The 19,330-nt window shown below is 37.2% G+C and overlaps 1 protein-coding gene across 2 annotated transcripts in view; it reads right to left on the bottom strand.

Moving 5' to 3' along the window:
- Window positions 1–821: 821 nt before the first annotated feature.
- Window positions 822–19,330, bottom strand: part of BTAF1 (BTAF1 RNA polymerase II, B-TFIID transcription factor-associated, 170kDa) — a 49,745-nt gene continuing 31,236 nt past the window's right edge. For both annotated transcript variants that reach the window (XM_010564912.1, XM_010564911.1), the window contains exons 20-38: window positions 16,533–16,959; window positions 15,284–15,474; window positions 14,177–14,330; window positions 13,979–14,088; window positions 11,772–11,973; window positions 11,207–11,355; window positions 7,522–7,674; window positions 6,871–6,992; window positions 6,494–6,661; window positions 6,236–6,313; window positions 6,026–6,155; window positions 5,192–5,333; window positions 4,891–5,021; window positions 4,336–4,461; window positions 3,394–3,546; window positions 2,588–2,799; window positions 2,272–2,431; window positions 1,503–1,673; window positions 822–1,262 (exon numbers count right to left, since the gene is read on the bottom strand). In XM_010564912.1, coding sequence (XP_010563214.1) covers window positions 1,116–1,262; window positions 1,503–1,673; window positions 2,272–2,431; window positions 2,588–2,799; window positions 3,394–3,546; window positions 4,336–4,461; window positions 4,891–5,021; window positions 5,192–5,333; window positions 6,026–6,155; window positions 6,236–6,313; window positions 6,494–6,661; window positions 6,871–6,992; window positions 7,522–7,674; window positions 11,207–11,355; window positions 11,772–11,973; window positions 13,979–14,088; window positions 14,177–14,330; window positions 15,284–15,474; window positions 16,533–16,959 — 3,126 coding nt within the window. In that variant the 3' untranslated portion in view covers window positions 822–1,115. The remainder of the gene's footprint in view (window positions 1,263–1,502; window positions 1,674–2,271; window positions 2,432–2,587; window positions 2,800–3,393; window positions 3,547–4,335; window positions 4,462–4,890; window positions 5,022–5,191; window positions 5,334–6,025; window positions 6,156–6,235; window positions 6,314–6,493; window positions 6,662–6,870; window positions 6,993–7,521; window positions 7,675–11,206; window positions 11,356–11,771; window positions 11,974–13,978; window positions 14,089–14,176; window positions 14,331–15,283; window positions 15,475–16,532; window positions 16,960–19,330) is intronic.

Raw genomic sequence — 19,330 nt, 5'->3', positions numbered from 1 at the left:
TTTACTACTGCCTCCCTTTTTATAAAAAAGCTGTGTAACATACAGCCATATTATTCTCACTCACTGCTATTAAAGTCTTTTACTAGCTTTGTTACACAATTTCAACTATTCAATTCCCTCAAACTGAATGTAGGTATTTCTATGTGTATTTCCTCCTAAAGAAAAAAGTCCTCCCTATTCCTTTAAGAAGCTTTAAATCATGCATCAGTTTAGTAAACAGTCACTTTAGCATGGATTTTAGAATCCTAGACAGTGTAAAATCTACTTCTGGAAAATGTCTGTCTGTATATTTAATTTCTTCTTTTAGTTACAAAAAATATATAGGATTGAAACATACTGAATACATGCATCTCTCAAAGTGGCTATATTCTAGCCTTATAGATAAATTAAAAAAGTACACCCTTGCTAACAGGATGCAAACATGGCCTCAAATAGGCCATTACCTGTATTTAATATAGCTCATTACATTAAAAAGTTCAAGTCAGCTGTTCTCTCAAGATGGTGTCAAAAGACTGAAGAGCATAATATATTTATACTCAATATACAAAGGTGGGTGCACATACCTAGTGCCCTTTGATTATTCAATACTTTCAAGGCCTCTAGGCTTTGCCTCTGGTGATACAAGTCCTGAAATGATCTGAATGAAAGTTTAAGTTGAAAATTGTTTTTTAATATATCCTAAAAGCAAGTTGTGTTTAAAAGAAAAACGTACACTGAACAACCTGAAGTACTCACTGAAACTACTGTACAAAACTATTATAGATACAGAAAGAAATAATGGTGGACTTAACTTCAAACAGAAGTAACACTTGTTTAACACATGTAAAAACTTGCTTTGTTTTATTCTTCTACCAAGTAAGATTTGCAGCCGTTCAGAACAAGTAAAATTCAAACCACCTCACAATGTTTAAAGTTCTTTTATACAGTGCAAACGTTTAAGACAGAGTAACTCCCCAGTGAAACAGGTGACACTACTCAGTGCCAGTCTTTTGAAGATTCTTCTTTCAATAAGTCTATTTACACATTAAGCTAAAGGTTCACTATATATGAAGTTTGCTGAATATCAGCAGAAAAATACGTGAACTAGCAGCAGTTGTATTACGAACATATGATGGTTACTTTAATGAATGCATAAAGTTTTCAAGACTGTATTCAGTGTCATACTGTTCTTGATCCCACAGTTCTCCAAGGTTTTCGAGTACTGATTTCATTGATGCTTTCCCAGAAGAGGTAGAGGTATCTGCTTTTTCAGTTTTTCCATCCTTCACAGAAGAAAACGGATCAATTAATGTACAGAACAATGTTTTCAGGAATTTACTAAATTCTTCCAAATCTGATGACACTTTTGGGGAAACACCCCTTCTCCTGTTTTTCAGAGAGCTGTGTACTATTCATCATTCCAACTTCCAAGTGTTCATCTGATTAAATTTTACATTTCAAAGCAAAGCTTTTCCCTAAGCTTACTCTATTTTTGGTAGGTATTTGTAAAAATTATTCTTTACCTTGTCAAGAGTGAACAGATCAAGAAGCTGTTCTGTTCCCATACTCTGTAGGCTTGTGTTTTCTTGGCTGATCACTGTATTTGCAATATTCATTTTGAACTTTTGAAGACCCATGATCTTCTCCTCCAGAGTTCCCCTGGTTATCAGGCGATACACATTAACAACACGTTTCTGAAAGAAAAAAGCATACTTAGCTAAAAAAATACCATCTTAGGTATGCAAGAAAGCATAACCTTTTAGTATTCAACATGGACAGTCTGGAAGCAGTTTGGCTTGGAGTTACCCTTTAGTGATTGTACTCGGTAAGTCTGACTGCTGTTAGATGAAAAGAATGAGAGCGTGCAGCATAGAGTAGAGGCACATGCAATTGCATCTGTACTCAGGAAGTTAATAATTCACTGCTTTTTACAGCTGTAGACGGAGACTAACAGCAGTCACTCTTTCCCTGTCCAGGTGTCAGAGGACAATGCTGTGGGGCTTTCCTTCAGTTCCTTGTCTCAGTTGCATCTCTTCCTCCACTGAAGGGCAATTCTCCCTGGCCTCTCCTCAGCAGCTCAGGAAGCACAGAAGAGAAGGCATACCAAGTTCAAGATAGGATAAGAAAGTATACACTTCAACATCTGGCATATTTGCAAGAAAGCAGTATCAATGGAAGCATGGTACAAACTCCCAGACATCACTTGCATTATGTGCTACAACCTTACCCAAATTCGAAGAAGGAGGAGTTCAGCAAGGGAAAAAAACTTAGGGGAAATTAAGACTTTTTCACCTGCCCAATGCGATGTGCCCGATCCATGGCTTGCAGGTCTCTCATTGGGTTCCAGTCATGTTCCACAAATACTACTGTATCAGCCCCTGTTAAGTTAAGTCCCAATCCACCAACGTGAGTGGTGAGCAAAAGAACATCTATAGATGGGTCATTATTAAACCTGCATACAAAAAAGTTAAGCATGGTAAATTTCATTTAAATAATGAATTTATGAATCTCAATTTCTTTGAGGCAGACAAAAGAACAACTTTGTACCATATAAATACTATAGCTCATTACAGTTGGCCTTATATTGGTTATGAAGGGATATGCTTACCGTGAAACAATGGAATGCCTCTGACCAGCAGGTATGCTGCCATCTAGTCGCAAGTAAGTAACTGAAGGTAACTGAGGTCTGAGAAGGTCATGCTCCACTATATCCAGCATGCTTTTAAGTTGACAGAAGATAAGTACTCTGTGCTGGGCCACAACAGCTTCTGTACCACTTTCTGAAGATCCACCATTCCCCAAACCACAGTCTAGCAGCAGCTTAAAGAGCATTAAAGTGTATCATCAAAATGACAGTAGATCTCAGGTAAATATTGACATTGATAGACTATCAAAAGTAGAAATAAGAGAAAGAATAAACTACAGAAGGAAGTCTGTAAATGACAGTCACTTAAATGACATAATGCAAAGTTTGGCTTCACTGTCAAAGTATGAAAAATTTAAGAGTTGACAGAATAGTAATTTTCTTCATTTTGCTTTACTTACAATAGAATTTAAGTATGTAATGCAATCTAACTTTATCAAGCTAATAGTCTCCTGTATATTAAATAGGAAAAAAGTTTTTCTGTAACAATAGGGACAGGAGTAAGAAACAGAATAAAAACAAGTTTTGGACAAGGTAGCAAAAATTATGTAATCATCACCTTGAAGCAAGCTTGTGCTTCCCCCTCACCCCTGAATTAACAGGAAAAATAGGACATATGCCTAAAAAACCCCTTGTACTCTATTTCATTTGCTATTTAACTAGGAGTTTTAAGATCAGTTTTCATATTAAGTCATAAACAAAACTTGCTAAGTTGTAACATGCATAGAGACACATAGGAAATTTAAGGTACAACATGCAAGTCTACTTACTTGTTTTAAAGCAGACAGCTTAGGTGCATGTTGGATATCTCGAAGGGATGAATTATGAGCTGCAAGTTGCTCTGTAATTCTTTTATATTCTGGATGTTGGGTTGTTAACACTAACGCTGGATGGTTGCACAGCTTCCGTAAGTATTGCAATGCCTTTAATTATTTAGGAAATGAAGTGCAAAGAAATGGTTAGCAACAACATAGTTACAGAAAAAGGGTGAACAGAATTGATTGTAAGTATAGGGGCCACTCAGCCACATTCCACAATTTGGACTTTAGCGTGTATTTTCATTAAAATGAAGTTGCACATTTATTTTAAGAAAGCCTGTATTTCAACCTGTATCCAATAACTGTTAGGTGCATAATGACCTTGGTTCCTTTTCCAGGAACAGTGCAAAGACTACCATTTCCCACACCTTCATGTGAATGTACAGTATAGTAGATGGATTTGGGAGCTGTGCAGAGAATTATTTTTTCCAAGTAGCGCAGACTTAATCTGCAATTCCGTAAATTCTTCATAATTTCAGACCTAACCGTAAGGAAACTTTTTTGTCCATGTTTTATAATCTTAATTTTGTAGTGTATCAACTGATGAGATCAAAATTAGTTCCCTCTTGTTGTGAGGTTTTGCACTTTTGGTAACTAGTTTTTAATTGAGGATAGTATCCCAGACCCACAAAATAGCTGAACACCAGTTGAACTGAACACATTAAAAAAATTTAAGACAGTTTTATGTGACTTAAGACACAAAACCATAATTTAAGCATAATAGCTATACATCACATTCCATGCAATCTGATCCAAAATCTCAGTATTTCACTTAATACATTTGTGGCTGTATGATCCAAGTTAACCATTTTGATTTTCATTTTTTATTAAACCCCAAAATAGTTACCAGAAATAAATGAACTAGGTAGTAAAAATTACTGAAGAAATCTGTACCTGAAACACATGACCTGTAGCTTTAAGCTTTGGTTTTTCAGTTTCTTCATTCAGTGAAATTGAAGAAACTGTTTCATCAATATCACATTTGGCACGAGACTTGGCAAAATCTTCATAAAGCTGAACCTGTAGACCAGGCCCCAGACAAGAGAATGAGTATGTTTTTCCCTAACAGAAGATGAACAGTCATTTTTAGAATTCAGTTCTGAATTATCATAAATCAAGAAAGCTATTTTATATGTAGCACAAGATCAACATTAACAGTGGAATCTCTCACAGTCTATTTTCTTTCAGCTTGGAAAGTACTCTTTAAAAAATCCATAGATGCCTAGATGTTGTTCTTGTAGAACAATGCCAGAAATTAAGCTAAAGAAATAAGTCCATTGCAACTGGACTGAAATTAGTTTTTAAACACATACTAGAAAAACTTTTTAGTCCTGTCGTCCCAGACAATGTCAGAGCTGACATCAGATTGACCCAGGAATATGGAAGTGGTTCCTCTGTGGTCTTAACTGTGCTGAAAAAACTAAGCTTCCAGCCACTTTATAAGCATACCTGTAGAGGACTGAGAATACAATAATAATCTTGAATAATTTTGGGTGGAAGATCTTGCAGTACATCCTCTTTCATTCTCCTTAGTAGGAACGGCAGCACTTGGCGGTGCAGTGCTTCCATTGCAAGAACCCCTAAATGAAGGCAACAGAAGAAGTACTTTAAATTTTTTTTTTTTTTCCCCCAGAACATGCAGCCCCCATCCCAATCTCATGTTGGAACTGACTACACTTTCTCTTTTCATTAGCAGTTCTCATTTAAAGGAAGAAAACAAGAAAACCAAGACTTAACATTTGATCCTTACCAGCCTCTTGTTCTCGACTGGAGCTTCGGGCATCTCTACTTGCCAGTATTGGTTTGCCATAACGAGCTGCAAATTGGCGTTCAGTACCCAAAAATCCTGGCATAAGGAAGTCAAACAACGACCACAACTCTAAGACGTTGTTCTGAGCATAAAAAAAATTTGTTAAATTATTTTCAAGAGTAATGAATTGTTACAAGTTATCAGAAACATTTCCATACATATTTAACACTGCCTATAAAACACTACAAACATAACACTTCAACATACTTTTGAGCTCCTGGAACTTGGTGGCTCTTTCATCAATCTATCATCAACCTAAGTTACAGGAAGACCTGTACATGCACTTTAACATACAAATGGACTTTCTACTGTGCCTGATGTCTTAAGCCACACCCTGAGTTCTTTTGGACAACAAACCCCAGGAAACTCCAGTGGTCTTAGTCCTGGATGAGACACATACTCCACAGACAAGTCATTAGGACAAAGCCCAAAATCTGGAGTTCAAGTTAAGTTTCTTGCTAATTTCACTAGAGACATAAGGAAATGCTCTCTCCCCTTCCCTGCATGCTACTTAAAGAACAAATGGTAAAGAAAGTCTTGTTGCCAACTTTTGAGCCCCCTTAGTACCATGGATCCTGCACCCCTTTCCCCTGTATGTGGGTATACTAGGAAAGGAAAAAGATATAGTTTCAAGCATTTAGCAATGAAAGACTTTTTTTTACAATGTATACTTTGAACAAGATGACTCTGATAAAAAGCATAAAGACTCCAAAATAGATCTCTTTTGCTTGCTTTCTACTACTCACCCAAGTTCTCAGGAAAAAAAGCAGTTACCTGGATTGGTGTCCCAGAAAGAATTATCCTGTAATTGGCAGTCAGCTGTTTTACTGCTTTTGACAGCTTTGTTTTTCCATTTTTTATTACATGGCCTTCATCAAGAATGCAGTAATTAAACTTAATATTTCTAGAAAAGAAGAACATAGACTTAAGTAGCATTTAAAATTCTAAGCTATTAAAAACCTCAGAAAACAAACCAATTCTTACCTGAAGAAGTCAATATCATTTCTTACAACATCATATGAAGCCACTATGAGATTGTGTCTTTTCACCTGGTGTTGTAATCTTAAGAAAAAATATGAGATCATAACTAAAGCGTTCTTTACATGTATTATTTCAGCCTTTAAAGATACCATCACAAGTTTTACCATCCCCACAAACTATGCTTCAGCAGTAGTAGTAAAGCGAATTGCAAAACTGTGTGGTATTTTACTCTACCCAAGTTATTAATGCAAAATACATTACCTTGCTCTCTCAGTAGGAGGTCCTGTATAGTGCAAAGGATTAAGATATTCTTTTGAGCAAAATTTGCCCACTTCATCCACCCAGTGTCCTGTGAGTGTAGGAGGGCACACCACCAAGGAGGGAAGAGGAACACTGTCCACCAGTTTTGTTCTTGCATATTCCTGAGCCCTTTAAGAATATCAAAGCAAGTTTGAAAAAATTTGTTTTTCACAGAATAGTTGAGGTTGGAGGGGACCTCTAGAGGTCATCTGGTCCAACACTCCTGCTCAAGCAGAGCCACCTACAGCCAGTTGTCCAGGACTATGTCCAGAATCATTACAATAGATAAAACCTATCATTAAAGCCTTTAAGATAGCATGTTATTTGTTTAAGCTTACCTGAGGCAATGATCACCTGCAAGAATGCAAATGGATTGTAGAGTTTTTCCTAAGCCCATGTCATCACAAAGAATTCCATGAAGTTTGTATTTATTGAGAAATGCCAGCCAGTTCACTCCATCCTGAAATCGGAAAATAAGAAGAGCACCTCAGAACTAAAAACTGGCTTTTGGCTAGTTAAGCTTCAGTTCAAACATCTGTATGTTCTATCATCCATCATTGCCAAACTATGAGCTTGTTTCCCACCATGAATGCATCCACTACAGCCCATTCACTCAAAGCAGGTGGGAATAAAGGGAGAAACATAAGCAGCCAAACAGTACAACAAGGCCTAGCTTTGCAGTAATGGGCTGCCAAAGTCAGCTTAAGCAAAGCACAACAGCCCATTGGCCATTCTCTGAGAAAAATGGCAGGATCCAGAGAAGTGGGGGGCAACCCACCATTGAAAGAAAAACAGTACAAATGGCATGCATTACTTAATTTGTTCTTCCTTACCCAAGAGTCCAAGATACACACCACAGAGCTAAAAACAAAGAACCAAAAAAACCCACAAGCAAAAAAAATCCAGCACCCAAACAACTCCTATCCTTCCATAAAACTGTATCAGACTGGAACCTATTGCTCTCTTCAAATAAGAGTATAAGCTGTTACCTGCTGATATTTTCTGAGCTCTGCTTTGATTGGTACTGGAATTTTATAGTTTTCCAGTTTTTTTCCATCCAATAATTGTTCCAGAAAGTGACGTTCTTTAGCTTTCATTCGGATTAATTCTTCAGACATGTTTGGTGGATCTGGTATACCAGCCTAGGATAATATTTTTAAAGCAGTAATGTAAGGGCTACAGTACTTAGTTCTCACACAGACAATAGGAAATAAAACCTCATACCAGCTTAGACATTTATAAACAGATGGCAAAGATCTGCAGTCTTCTCAATTGTATAAGTCCAAAATCAGTGCTATACTTGTTTGATTCCTTGCAGATCAACTCATCCAGGGTTGTAGGGTGCAAAAGAAATTCTGCCCCAAAGGACACTCTGAAAAGCTTGATACAGTTGCACAGAAGAGGGGAAGTCCTGGTCATGCTTCTAAGATTTTACAAAGACTGAGCTATTCTACCTCTAACCAGAGAGTCTACCTGTCTGGCTAGAGAATCCTTTGACACCCATTTCTCCTTAGCCACAATCTACCACCCAAAGTTAGATGGATTCTTCTCCTATTGTCGTGGTTTAACCCCAGCCAGAAACTAAGCACCACGCAGCCGCTCACTCACTCCCCCCCGCATCCAGTGGGATGGGGGAGAAAATCAGGAAAAAAGAAGTAAAACTCGTGGGTTGAGATAAGAACGGTTTAATAGAACAGAAAAGAAGAAACTAATAATGATAATACTAATAAAATGACAACAGTAGTAATAAAAGGATTGGAATGTACAAATGATGCACAGTGCAATTGCTCACCACCCACCAACCGACACCCAGCTAGTCCCCTGAGCAGCGATTCCCTGCCCCCACTTCCCAGTTCCTATATTAGATGTGACGTCCCATGGTATGGAATACACCGTTGGCCAGTTTGGGTCAGGTGCCCTAGCTGTGTCCTGTGCCAACTTATGCCCCTCCAGCTTTCTCGCTGGCTGGGCATGAGAAGCTGAAAAATCCTTGACTTTAGTCTAAACACTACTTAGCAACAACTGAAAACATCAGTGTTATCAACATTCTTCGCATACTGAACTCAAAACATAGCACTGTACCAGCTACTAGGAAGACAGTTAACTCTATCCCAGCTGAAACCAGGACACCTATGGATGTTAGCAGAATTAGATCTAAAGTGATACTGAAATCCATAGGATGAATTCAAGCAGTTAGAAACTATTGGGAAAAAGAAAAACCAAACCTCTCCAGATTTGCAGTAGCAGACCTTGGCTTCCCAGGTAATTCCCATACTAGGCTGGAAGCCCAAAGAAGCTATCCGGGGACCAAATAGGTTCATTCTTGCTTGCTAATAATATACAGTAGTAAAAGCAGCACTGACATTTTCCATCATCACATCTGTCATCCCAGTTTTCTGGGCTACATCCATCTTTAGTTACCTTTACTTCAAAACCGAAGTTACTAATCACTTAGGCTGAGAAGAAAAACCTATCACATAATTCTACCATGTATGTGGTTAATAAGGAAGGGGGAAAACTAACCCAGATTTCAGATGTTAGAAGTGCTCCAATAAGGTATTTAAGTACATACATACACACAGACAACTGCCATCTTGTTCAAACTGCTCTTCCTACCCTCCCTTTTAAAAGAATGTCTGAAATGTGAATACCATGCCAGCTGACTTGGTTCAAGTATATTGTCAACTTGCAGCATGACTGCTTATCAATAAAACAGGACAGATTAAGTTGAACCATTTATCTTACAATCCTTTTCTCAGTCATATTTTTGTTTTTATGGTTGAATGAATAATGAAATTGAGAATAAAGATACAGGAAACTGAGCATAGCTAAGTTCTCACAACTCATTTATTGCTATTGCTTCTAATTCCTCACAGGTAGAAACCAACACAAAAATACAGATTAGAAACTCCATGCTTATTCAGACCTCTATCACTTTTTCTCATCCAGCAGCTGAGTTCAGGTCTTGCATTTTAGGCAGCATATAAATGCCAGCAATAAACACAAAAGACTAGACAGACTTTTTGTTTTGTTACAGAACTGTAAGTCATGCTTCAGGGTCATGAAATTGAAAGAATAGAAAGTTTTTGTTTTAATAATACCACTATAACTAGTGAAAACTGTAAGGGGTTGTCTTATGCAACGTCTGCAAGACTACCCTAAAGTCTTCCCATTTAAATAAGTAAAACTGTACCCATAAAACACCACTCCATAAGTTTTTTCAAACGAAGCATGTGTGAAACTTTGTCTATGAAAACTTGATAAGGTTATTTCAATCTCAAAAAAGGATTCCTTAATAAAGTATTTCCCCATGAAACAACTATTTCCCTAGTCCCTATCAGTCTACCCCCTCTACTCTTTCCACTGAGATGACTCCAAACCCCCTCTACAGTTATCAATTTAAATTCCTTGTTTGGCCTAAAATTTAAAATTGCTAGCATTCAAAAGACTGTCCTACAACAGTACTGGTATTTTCTCTCATTATTAATCTACTTCACTCCCAGTTTGCATATTTTTAAGTTTGCATATTTAATAGTTCAATATCTGATACTGAACTTCCTTAACTGGAAGGGGAAGTCCTAAGGGAGTGCTTGAGTTACTACAGAAAAGAAACATGAACTGATCATGCATATGTATGCAATTAATAAAATAAGTAGTCTCGTTTTAAGAGATGCTCACTAAAATCTATTAAAATAGCTTTAAAAAGCAAATCTAAGCTACATGTATTCCATAGGACTGTATTTAGATGCATATGAAGGGCACTGGTCTAAGTGGCCTTGGAATGAACAGCAGCATGCCAGGAATTAATTTCTACTTTGCTCACTTTCAACTTTTTCAACATTTCGGTGCAAGCATATAGAAAGTGCTCCATTTAAGGCAGATTGCTAATTATCAGATCCTAAGGTTCTATTATGCTAAATTAAAAAAATGAGATAATAAAAGGTACTAAACCCATTAAATGAACTTTTTTTTTCCATTAGAAACATGCAAACAAATTCTGAACTGTCTTCTATTACCATCTGGTGGTAGAAATAAGTTAGAAGCCTTGTAGTCCCTAAAGTGCAATATTAGAAAGTGTCTGAGGTATGCAAGTTGTAGTAGGAATGAGAAACTGAAGCAAATCTGTACTGATTAAACACTACTGGATCACAAAATGCATATTATTTTGTCCAAAGCTGTAGGGTGGGGCTTTTTGATTTTAAGAACTAGGAATAAGTAACTGTACTTATCTCCACACTATTTCTACTACTGCTATTTCATTTTTCCTTTGAAATCAGTATTGCTTTTCTATGCATTTCTCTTGACCACATAGACAACACCACACATAGGAGTTGTATGTGCTCTCTCCTAACACTTTTGAGCCAAAACTAGCAACAGCAGCATTATACACAATTAATGAATATACACTTTAACTTCATGTACACAGTTGAAATGAGTTTCTTATAAAGAGAAATTTTACTTTAACATTAATTTAGAAAATTACTAACAGAGGGTCCAGTTTTACTCATTTTACATTATAAAGGATGTATCTTCAATTACCTGTTACAAACTCAACATCTATAAAAACAGTTACTTATCCAGCGTTTAACAAGCCAGAAGCTTGAACTTTGTGGCTGGTGAAAAAGTGGATACAGCACAGTTCACATACTTAGTATACTTACAACTTGAGCTTACCTCAAGAGGCATTAGTCTAATCAGTGTTGCAAAGCACTGAGTAGCCATAAAGCGTACACTGTTTGTCTGATCACTCATTCTACCCAGAACTGGAACCACTAGAAGAACAATGTATGGAACAATACCAACATCCAGCTGCTCCATTACACCTGAATCAGTTATTAAGGAAATCGGTTTTACCAGTTCAGGATTGTCTTAACATCAATATATACCTGGCAGATTTCACACTCAAGAGGTAAAAGTCATTAACACATTACATCCAGATGAACAAGATTTCTACTAACAAAGCAACAGAGGGGGAGGAAGCCTGGTCTACCCAGTTAAATTTAGCCCAGTGAATTCCATGGTTTGAAAAGCTGAATTACCTCCACCAAAACTTCATTTGATAGATGAAATGAAGGCAATAGGAATGAAAGTTTCTTCTGTTTCTTGTCTACAGGAGGAAAACAGCTTAACGTTTTATTTCATTCCTCCTCCCATTTTTTTTCAGGCAACAGTTTTTGTTCCTCCAAATCATGCAACTGCAAAGAAGTTTCTGCATTTTTGAATACTCAAGCAAGGATACATGCAAGTGCTTCAATTGCACCTTCTTGTTTGGTGTTGTCATCTATTGCTCCCAACCATGGTAGAACTTTCTCTAGGAAGATATTCATTGTTTCCATGGTAGCTATTTTGCTCATAACACCTACACAACGAGCAGCCATGTGTCTCACCGCAGTGCTGGGATGTTGAAGGCACATATAAAGATGAGGCAAATGCTGTATTAACTGAATAGCAGAACAAGATGGGGGAAAAAAGGTTAATATAAATCATAAACAAATTACTGAATTATTTTGAAGTAAACAGTCTTTTTTAAGCCACTGTTGCCTCCCAAAGACTGCTTGAAATGGCTTCTTCACAAGATCTAATTGTTTAGAACTGAAAATTGTTTCAGAAGACAGACAACTGAACTTTGAACAAGTATTACTACCCAAATACAGTTAAAATTCAGAGTAACAGAATCTTCAGGGTTTTAGTCAAAATGAAAATTAAAGAAGCCCTTGATAATTAAGAAGTGTTTCACACTGGAAAAATACAGTACTAAGTACTCAGAACTTTTCATTAAAAAAGAATTATTGCTTAAATACAGATACATAGATTGAAGAATTCCTTCCAGCTAACAAATTTGTCCTAGATTCATCCCATTTACGTTTAGGCAGATTAATTATCCATGTTGGGAGTCTTATTAACTCTGTGTGACAAGATAGACACCCAGAAGGAAACTCACATCTTCCCAAGGGGGTACATGTGTACATACATGTCCTTCATCAGCACAAACAACATATTTATGTCAGATATGTTGAACAGATGGTCAGGTTTTTCCTAGCGTGGAAGTCCCTAAATATTAGCTTTAATGAACCAATTCCATCCTTTCTGAATTCCTACGATTTTTTTTTTGAGACCTGTATATAGTATTACCACCCTCAAAACCAATCTACACATTAACTACATACCATATGTATGTATATAAATATATGAAATACATCATATGCTAAATTCACTCAAAATCACTTCAGTATTTTATGAAAATAGATAAGAAAGAATGCCATGTGTTCCATATGAATCCTCCCCATCTACTCAGAATTCTACAGCCATTCCTTATACCCATCCTTTCCAGAAAAAGTTCTGGCCTACTTATTCCTTGCATGGGAGCCTTTTCACATATTTTATCATCCCGTTGCCCTTCTCTACACCTCTTCCAGTGCTACTACATTTATTCTGAAATATAGTACTGCAAATAGGCTAGAACTGAAAATTGTGTTCAGATGTAGGCATAATGACAAATTCCTTGTTCCATTCCTTTCTTAAGTTTCTATTGTTTTTTTTAACCAGTATTTTACATTCAGCTGGTATTTTCACAGTACTACCCTAACTCCAGGATCTCTCTCCTCAGTAGAAATAGTCAGTTCAGAGCCTACTACTGCATCTAAAATGTTAAGTCTTTTACATTGAGTGGTGGGTAAAAAGAAATAATTAAAAGAAACATCAAATGCAGTCTGCTTGGGTGCACACTGAAGTTTCCCATAATTTTTGCATTCCCTGTACAGGGAGCCCTTCTGACAACCTTAAGCCTGTTACACAGTAGTCAGGCAGTAAACTGTGCAGTCTTTATTACTACCATTTTTCCCCCTACTCTGGCCACACAAACTACATATCAGCCTATTAGAAGTCAACCCATTTCAGTCAGCCACATAATGCAGCATAACAACATTTTTTTTCTGTACTTTAATAACAAAGAGAAGGCATCATATTAGCAGACTGTTCTCCAAGTTTAGGAAATCTGGAATTAGAAAAAGCAGAATTGAGACACTGACTTCAATGTGACACAATAGCATAATTATTATCATAACTCAAACTTTAGACACAATCTTGTCTGGGCATCTCATCCAGAAAAGGATAGGCTGAGGCTAAATTGTATGTAGGTGTTTGCTTTTGTGGTTTATTCTACAACCTGCATAAACAAATACAGAATTTAACATCCTATAGGACACAGGGAAAAAACAACTTTAAAACATAACAGCTTAACTACTGAAGACAGAAGGCTATGTCTTCCATTTATCAAGACTAGGATACAGGACTTGGAGAACAGGCAGACTAGCAAGTGAATAAACACACCATTTGAGCAAAATTAGAAAGACATCTAAAAAGAAACCTTACAAAACAAGGACTTAAAACAGTGGCAATGAACAGACTGAACTGCTTCATACAAAAGCTGCTTTGAAATATGATTACCAGAGGATGTAGCTGAGTATCCATTGAAGCTGCTGTTGTTTCAAAAACCTGCAAAGAATTTACTAGCTCCTGGGCAGGAGCATCTCCTTTTTCCAGTAAGGACTTTCGGTCTGTAAAAAGCAGAAAAGGTGTCCAGTTTAAGACTGACATACTGACCCAGCCTACCAGCCCCCCAGCTTAAATCAGAAGTGTAATTACCAAAATTATTTATGTGAATGTTGTTCCTTAATGAACCAACCATAGCATCCCAGAGATGTGGCAAACCCGTTGCCATTTCAGCACCAAAATGTTTAGCTATAGTAGATAAGGCAAATTCAGCTCCTCTTCTCTGTACAACATAAGGTTTCTGAGCCTAGAATTAAACAAAGTTGTGAAGACAGATACATTTAAGAAAAACAATTATTTTCAGGGAGGCTTCCATTGTTATATAGGCATTCAATTCTGATTGTGTTCATAGCTACCTACAACAGATTTACAAAGAAGAAAATCCATCAGCAAGTTACTTACCTTCTTCTTTATACAGGTAAAAAATTGAAAATATTTTATAGCAGATTTAAATCCTATAAATTTGGGGATTTGGCTTTTGCTGACACAGGAACATTTCAGCAAGAGGTTTTCCAACTGTTTCCAGTTCAAGAACCTCGGATATCACCAATATAGGGACACCAAGAACAGTAACATGCTAGCAAAACTTCCCAAAAAACAATACTTGATTTGTTATTAAGCCCTTTCTCTTGTTCCCACACTCTTCAGAAAGTAGAATTGATAAAAATCACTTTAACAATTAAGAGCAAAAATCCACAACTCTCTTTAGGAATCACAGTCCTAACTAGGATCTTATTAAAACATACTGAAGTTTCATATGAATAAAACTAACAAAAAATTTTAGTGTTTCAAGTGTGGAAGTCACATGTACATCCTAAAGCCAGTCATATTTCAACTACTGTTTTTAATGCTTCAGAGCATCCATTGTGCATCAAGATGACCAACACTAACATGAGTAACAGGACACAATCACAGCACAGTTTGTGGAAATCCATTTGCATAGATTTATATCGAGTTATTCATATTCTGTACTAAAATGTAAAATATTTCAGGAGTTAGTTTTCTTAATGACACACTGAAGATTTAAAACATCACCATCAATGAACACATGCTGCTTGCATCAAAATTTTACGTCAACTCAGTTCTCTCACAAAAAGATCCCAGATATCCGTATTATAATACTATCAACTCCAGAGAATTCAAAGTAATGGAAGGGAGGTGTGGATGTGCAAGTTGCAAATGCCAGTTTTTGAAATTTACCTCATCAAGTTCAGTAGGAATGCTTCCACTACTGCCAGTGGGGAGATCTGCAATTGGGGCTTTTGGAGCTTTTGGAGTAGGACCTCGCCGACTTGTGATGGCAAAAGCAGCTTTCTGATGCCTGTACAATGTAATTATTCCCCTGTGCTTAGTAACTGTATGATGCATCCCATCTTTATCAGAGTTGGGCCCTGAAGGAAAAAAAGAGAACAGGTGACAACAACTTAAGCTGATGGCTATCTACAAGTCATCTGCAGATTTCAATGTGCTTTAAAATAAAAAAACAAAACAAAAAACTGTGTCATCGTCCTCAAGGATGGAAAAATTTAAGTATAGAGTTACTCTTAAGAGCACATTACAGACTTGGCATGAAAAATCTAAATGTGCAAACTGCCACATAAATTGTTATTCATCAGGAAACACAGGTTACAAAACTTCAGTCAAATATAGAAAGTTTGCACAAGTTTTTTTTATATAAAGCAACACATTATGTTCTAAAGTTTAAACAAACTTACACTGTGTCCTTTACAAACAGTTCAAGACTTCTATCATGATACAACAGCAGATGCCATCAGTATCTTTGGATTTGTTGATGTTTCTATTTGTGCTAATCAGCTTAATTTTTAATCAGATATGAATGTTATTCTACTCTGAGATGAAGGAGGACACATTAATTAAGAAAAAGGAAAATGTATAACAGTCAAACCTTAAAAGCAGATTAGAATCTTGCAGAGTATTAAGTTCTTAATTTGTGTTGTTTATTCGATCCATACATTTTTAGCAAGAGACAGTCATTTAAAAAAAATCCATGACCATAGCATGCACAGGATTATTTGTTCATTTCCAACACTGTCCTCATCTTTTTTTAATCTTACTATTAGCCTATGGAACATAACACAAGCCAGACTTTTTTCTAACAGGCTACTCTTATTTCCATACTTAATTTCAATTAAAAGCTTCATAAGATATGTAAATGAAATGTGATAAGTGGATAACCACTGAGTAACAGTAAATAACTGCAAATTGGAACTAAGGTCTTTTATACGTACATTTTCTGAAAACTATACACATCATTAGTTGCACACAGTGCGTAGTTTAAGATACCTAAATGAAATAATTACTAATCAACAAAGGCTCAGTTGCTGGCATTTTAGAAACACTGAAAACAAGACTTACTCAAGTACTCATTTTAACTGTTCAGAGACAAGCACAGACATTTTAAGAATCCTGGCAGTCTTAGATATCATACCTTTTGAGTTTTCATGGCTACTCTGAGGCTGTGCAGGACATGCTGCTAGTGGGGTAAGATGTGGATCCACACAGAGGGAGTTGCAGAGATTTTTTATAATCTTTGAGTTGGGACAAGGAGACCTTGTTGTACACTGCTGAAGCAACTTTGCTATAGATGAAGCCACATAGTTTTGTACTAGTGTATTCTCCTCCTTTTTGATAGCTTCCATTAAGGGTTTTATAACAGGATTTAGTTTTTCTGGAAGTTGCTGCAAGTTCACAACTGCACATGCAGTAAATGTATGGACTCGCAGATGCAACACTTGCCATTCTTGATTTGTTTCTGTAACGGTCATTTGGACTTGTTGTCGTTTACTGTCCAACTGTTGTAGAATTTTAGGACTCAAAGTAAAAGATGATGTCACTTCGTTGAAAACAGAAGTAACCTAATAAAAAAGAAGAGTTACAAACCTGTTTCATTTACTGTAAAATGGGATATCCTCTGAAAACTATGGTTTTTCATGGTAGAACATGAGTCACTTCATCATCAATTATTCTATTGTATGAGTATTATCATCTTGATTTTTCCAGCAAATAGTAGGAAATACTCCAAAATGTAATTGCTGGAATCTTGAACTGCAGCTCAAGGGCAAAATCAGGCATATTACGAACATTTCAAGTCTAGACTCCCAAAGCTAAAAGAGGAGTTTACATATTCTTCCAAATTTCGATTGTCCTGTATCTGCCAGATATATCCACAAATTCTGGCAATACATAAGCACGTGACAGATAAGCAAAGGAGAATGTTATGAATACAAGAGGCCAGAAAGGATGTGCAAGGTCCCATGCATGGAGAAGTTGTTTCTAAGCTGATTTTCTTTTGAGGAAAAAGACTGGGATTAAAATCTAAGGAAAAAAAATCAGCACAACACAGTAGTTGGAGAACTTGCATATCCTCCGCCAGTCACAACTGACTGACAACTGTTGCTTAAATCTTTCACAGGAAACAGATTAAAAGCAATGTGGAACATGGAAATGATAGGATAGTTAGGCTCTTAAGTACAGGAAAGACGACAGCTGTTGAGAAGGTTAGTCTGAGGGGGGCTTTTTGTTGGTTTTTGCCTGTTACTTTTAAATGTTCAGGTCAAGTCTTTCAACTATCAGACTTGTACTGCTTCATTCTGTAGATACCTCAAGTTCTATTTCACATGACCTTGATGACTGGAATGACCAAAGGATGCAAGAAATACGAATAGCAAGAAGGAGCACAGGGTTTTTCCATCTGATGTATGAAGATCCCATACTACAAAGCAGAGTAGGTTTGGTGTCTGTATTTCAAGGAAACTTGAAGAGTTGAAAAGGGTGCAGAAGACAGCCATAGAAAATAGCAAATAGTTGTGGAATGAGTCTTCTAATCCAGAATGGAAGTCTTCTGGAAAAACATGCATTGGTCAAGCAGTCCTGTTACTAGACTGAAGAGTAAAAAGTTGAGATATATGAAAACTCCTGTACTTCACAGACTATGAGCTCACATGATTCTGTCTGGCTTTACCTTGGGAATTTATTCATTTTAGATAATAGCTATAATCAGACTGGGTGCCAAAAGCCCACATACACTATCATCTATAACTTTAAAGACATGTTGAGATTTCCAAGTTAAGCTACTGCATATTACTACATAAATACTACCCTCTGAGAATTTCAAGATCCATCATACTACAGTCATCATGGCCATAATCATTGTGCTGGGTTTGGCTGGGGCAGAGTTAATTTTCTTCATAGTAGCTAGTACAGGGCTATGTTTTAGATTCGTGCTGGAAACTGTTGTAAATTCAGGGATGGTTTTTGTTACTGTTGAGCAGTGCTTACACAGAGTCAAGGCCTTTTCTGCTTCTCACCCCACCAGTGAGGAGGCTGGGGTTGCACAATTAGTTGGGAGGGGACACAGCTGGGACAGCTGACCCCAACTGACCAGAGGAATATTCCAGACCATATGACATTATGCTCAGCAATATAAAGCTTGAAGAAGGAGGAAGGGGCAGACATTTGGAATTATGGCATTTGTCTTCCCACGTAACAATTACGCACAATAGAGCCCCGCTTTCCTGCAGATGGCTGAACACCTGCCTGCCCATGGGAAGTGGTGAACGAATTCCTTGTTTTGCTTTGCTTGCACGCACAGCTTTTGCTTTACCTATTAAACTGCCTTTACCTCAACCCACAAGTTTTCTTACTTTTACCCTTCTGATTCTCTCTCCCATCCCACCGAGGGGGAGTGAGCAAGCAGCTGTGTGGTGCTTAATTGCCAGCTGGGGTTAAACCATGACAATCATACAAACTTAAACCTTCTCTTATTCTTCCCCTTATCCTCAGCATCCCAGTTGCTCACATGAAACATCCAGGATCCTAATCCCACTGCTCCCCCACCCCAAGCTGCACCACATCCATCACCATTCCTTCAACCCCCAAATCTACACAACCCTTCCACCCCAGTCCCCTTTTATTTTGCAGGCTCGCAAATCCACAAGCTCTTCATTTACATCCTACCTCATCTGTCCATACTCATCTTTCTCTGCTTAAGAGGCCAGTCTGGGGTTAGAAGAATGACCTTTTAGTTTGTTGTCCCAACACAGAAATCATAGAATCATTTAGGTTGGAAAAGACCCTTAAGATCATCAAGTCCAACTGTTACCCCAGTACTGTCAAGTCCGCCACTAAACCACGTCCTTAAGTACCACATCTATACATCTTTTTAAATACCTCCAGGGATGGTGACTCCACCACTTCCCTGGGCAGCCTGTTCCAATGCTTGACAAC

The sequence above is a fragment of the Haliaeetus leucocephalus genome, unplaced genomic scaffold, assembly GCF_000737465.1.
Source record: "Haliaeetus leucocephalus isolate CR32 unplaced genomic scaffold, Haliaeetus_leucocephalus-4.0 Scaffold184, whole genome shotgun sequence".
Lineage (NCBI taxonomy): Eukaryota > Metazoa > Chordata > Aves > Accipitriformes > Accipitridae > Haliaeetus > Haliaeetus leucocephalus.
This window is presented reverse-complemented; position numbering and strand designations above follow the sequence as displayed.